Below are 3,950 nucleotides of genomic sequence, written 5' to 3' on the forward strand. Positions count from 1 at the left end.
CAGGAATGCTGAGCAGAGACAAATTGGTTAGGAATGCAGGAATCTCCTAATTTGCCCTCACAGCAGGCTTTTTAGGTAAACTGGTTTTTGCTGGGTGTTTACAGCCTCATAGAAGAGGCTGTTTAGGTATCTTATCAGGAAGGTCTGTTGAGCCCTGTCCCAGCAGATCCTGGTTGATAGAAACTTTTTCCTTCTTTCCTGAGTTGTAGAGAGTGGAAGGGCTCTCACACATATGTTAAGTCACAGCGATTTTGTGCAGGTGCTCGGAAGCAAATGTCCCCTGGCCCTTTTTTATTCGTTACTCTACTCACAGACGAGAACCTTCTGATTTCAGGGTGAGGGACACTGTATGTTTGTCCATTCTGTTCGCCAAACCTGGTCCTTACAGAGTGCTCTATCCTAGTTCCGATTTCAAGGATGTAGTTAAGGAGATTGGTCAACTGTGGTTCCAGCGTGTGGTAAAGTGGGTCTCCTTGGTACCCACATCTGTTCACCGTAGTTGTGCATGCACAGTAGTCTCCTTCACGGAACACCTGGGCACTGTGGGGACGTGGTGGGTCCTGACAGCAGTCTCTGCCCCTGCTGCAGGATGCCCTGGCTGCCATCTCGGAGGTGGTCTACGTCGACCTGCTGGACGGGGACACGGAGTGCCATGCCAGGTTTAAGACTCCCGAGGACGCACGCTCAGTGGTGGATGCATACGCAGACGCGAAAAAGAAACACGGCTGGACACTCGAGATCCTTTCTGGTAAAATGTCACAGAAACGGGGCCAGCAGGTTGCGTGGTGGTTAAGGTGCAGGAATTCCCACGTGACCGACTGTGGCTCAAGTCCTGGACCTGGCAGCTTGCTTTCTCTCTCTCTCTTTCTTTGGCAAAACTCATGTGAAAAAAATAATAATAATTAAATCATTCCTGGGGGGGCAACACAGAAATTTGTGTTTTTAACAATTCTTTTTTTTTTAATTGCTTTATTTAGCTTTATTTATGTATTTAATTTGACCAGAGAGGAACAGAAAGAGAGGAAAGTGAGAAAGCAAGCCACCAGGTGCATGGCTCCAACTGTGTTCAGCCATGTGGCAGTCCAGCACCCCTAACCACTGTGCCACCTGCCAGCCCCGTGTTTTTAACGATTCTTATTTGGGGTAGTTGTATTACATTTTTCCAAGTTTGGCTAATAAAACTAGTCATTTTTTTCTTTCTCTGACATGCTTGATTGAGCTGGGACCGACAGGTGGCATGGTGGTTGGGGCACTGGACTCCCACATGACTGACTGCAGTTCAAGTCCTGGATCTGGCAGCTTGCTTTCTCAATTTCCTGCTGTCTCTGTCTCTCTCTCTCATTAAAATAACGATAATTATGGTGGATGAAATTAAATAATAAAATAATTATTTCTGAATGAGCATTCGATGTAATTAAACAACTACCTTAGTTCTTGTGAGGAATATAATAACTCGAATGTGTCCCTGTGTGTCTTCGTTGTCAAGGTGACCACGAACAGAGGTACTGGCAGAAGATCCTGGTTGATAGACAGGCCAAGCTGAATCAGCCTCGGGACAAGAAGAGAGGCACCGAGAAGGTAAGTGGCTAAGAGTTGGCGGTACGCAGTCTTAAAATAACCTCAGTTTTGGCCATTATATAATAACAGACTTACGGGGCACTTGCCGTGTTTAGATTCAGAGGGAATACTTATTTTCTAGGTTTCAACATATATAAAATTAGCATTACTTTTTCCCACAGGGGTATATAATTTTAATGTAGTTTCCCTTTTCCAGTTTCTGGTTTTTTTCTTTAACGAGGGATGTACTTTAAGCAGCCTTGATGTCTGGCTGCCGTGGCGGTTTCATGGTACGCAGCGACGGAAGGGCCGAGGTAATGGGAAAGGCACAGTGCACTTGGCGTGCGGTGGAAGAGAGGAAGACCCACAGATGAGATAGAGATAGGAGCAAGTGTTCCCTACAGTGGGCGAGCTTTACTCCTCTAGGGGAGTCAGCAACTGCTAAACAAGTTTCAGTGAGTTGTTTAAAACAAGCTTCTCTTTCAGTGATTTTATTTATGTGTTAATTAAGACTAGACTGGGGGACCAGCAGGTGGTGTGGTGTTAAGGTGCTGGACACTCCCACATGGCCTGCCACTGTGGAGTTCCAGACCTGGTGGCTTGCTTTCTTACAGTCTCTCTCTGTCTCTCTTTCTCATCAAATTAAAATAAATGAATGAATAAATAAAAATGAATAATTCTTTTTAAAAAATACAGATAATGTATAAAGTAGTTGTTGCTAGTGATCTATTAAGTTTATTCACTTAAAACATCATTGCACACCTAAAGGCTAAAACATTTAAACTACTTTTTTTAAAGGGTACATAATAGCTAATATTAACTATTGTCGTTAGATTTTAGAAATGTTTACTATTAAAAAACCTAGACTTGGGACCAGCAGGTGGTATGGTGGTTAGAGGCACTGGACTCCCACATGGCCAACCACGGTTTGAGTCCCAGACCTGGTGGCTTGCTTTCTCACTTTCCCTCTCTCTCTGGTCCCCTCCATCCCTCTCTGGTCAAATTAAAGTAAATAAATAAAGTTAAAACAATACAAATACTTCCAGAAATTTTTTTTAAAAATTAAAACATAAATTTTTTTAAAATCCTAGATTTATACATCCTTTTATGTTTGTTGACCATTTTAAGACAGTCTTCCCATATTCTACATTTGTTGGTTCGAGGTCTATTTATACAATTCTTTTTCTTTAGCTTAAAAACCAAGTGCTTTTACCTGTCTTCCATTGCCTGGATTAAGTGGAATTTTTGCTGATTTGGGGGAAGATTTCCTGCTGCTCTTTGCTAGTTAAGTTTCCTTCCATGGAGACCTAATGGGCTTCTGAGTCCTCAGAGGGGAGCCCCTCCTTGGAGAGCATTCTTTCAGATCTGTGATGGGCTCCTTTCAAAGCCTGTTTGAGATTATTTAAATGTAAAATCATTAGTCAAAACTGAAAGAAAGTCACTTTGCTAAACACTGATTACCCTTCTAATTGGTGTAAAATTTACGTTTAAATTGTACTTTTTAAACTAGGAATTACTCATTTTTAATTTTAAAATTCTACAGAAAATAACCATCTGTGAAAATTAGGTCTGTGGCGAGAAAGTAAAGGTTAGCAGGCACTTTTTGTTTGTTTTGTTTTAGATTTCTGCCAAGGGGCACACGGGCTCTCTGGCAGTAGAGACAGAGATGGAGGGGAGAAGTCACCCTCCAGGGTGAAGGCTGTATCACAGTCCCCGCTCTCTCCCTCTCGAGATTTGGACACGCACGCACACATGCACGTGCCCTGCCTGCTTTTCCAGTCGCCAGATCTGTGGCCTGGACCAACGGTCAGCTGCGTGGACTCCAGTGCCCTCACCACCACCACCTGCCCGCCAGCTCCTGCATGCGTTTCTCCTGGTGCGGTCAGGGTGTCAGGAGCCTGCTCTCTTCAGGAGAGACATGAAGCTTTGGAGGAACTGATGGACCCTTCCGAGTAGAAGGTGTCCCACGAAACCTGGGTGGAGCCGTCAGGCCAGCAGCAGCGCCGAGCCAGGCCACCAGCCTCTTTGCTGACGGACAGGTGGACGCTCCCCAAGGACCCTCTGTGGTCAGCACACCTGGCGCTGCAGCAGCCGTGTCCACCCACGTCCTGCTTCTCGTACCACTCCGGAGAAGCCGTCCAGGTAGAGGTGGCCGGGCCGGCAGGAGAAGGGGCAAACCAGCCTGACAGGGTGGCTCACCGCAGGCAAGGCTGGCCTGGAGAGGGCGGAGGTGCGGAGGCTCTGAGCACAGGCCAGGTCCATGCCTCCCGAGTGGCAGCGGGGAGTGTGCCAAGGGCCCAGCACCCTTCCATGGCGGACACAGGAGCAGTGGGAGCTCCGCCTGCGCGTCAGGGGACAGCCGCCCAAGCCAGTTCATTGGACAGGGCCGAGGC

The 3,950-nt window shown here is 46.4% G+C and overlaps 1 protein-coding gene across 1 annotated transcript in view; it reads left to right on the forward strand.

Annotated features, from left to right (window-relative positions):
• LARP7 (La ribonucleoprotein 7, transcriptional regulator) overlaps positions 1-3,950 on the forward strand; it is a gene marked incomplete at its 5' end in the record, with an annotated part of 14,008 nt that overhangs the window by 6,663 nt on the left and 3,395 nt on the right. Inside the window, 2 exon segments of the mRNA XM_027765859.1 lie at positions 589-748; positions 1,487-1,578. Coding sequence (XP_027621660.1) covers positions 589-748; positions 1,487-1,578 — 252 coding nt within the window.

Source organism: Tupaia chinensis, unplaced genomic scaffold (assembly GCF_000334495.1).
Source record: "Tupaia chinensis unplaced genomic scaffold, TupChi_1.0 Scaffold139767_1, whole genome shotgun sequence".
NCBI classification, from domain to species: domain Eukaryota; kingdom Metazoa; phylum Chordata; class Mammalia; order Scandentia; family Tupaiidae; genus Tupaia; species Tupaia belangeri.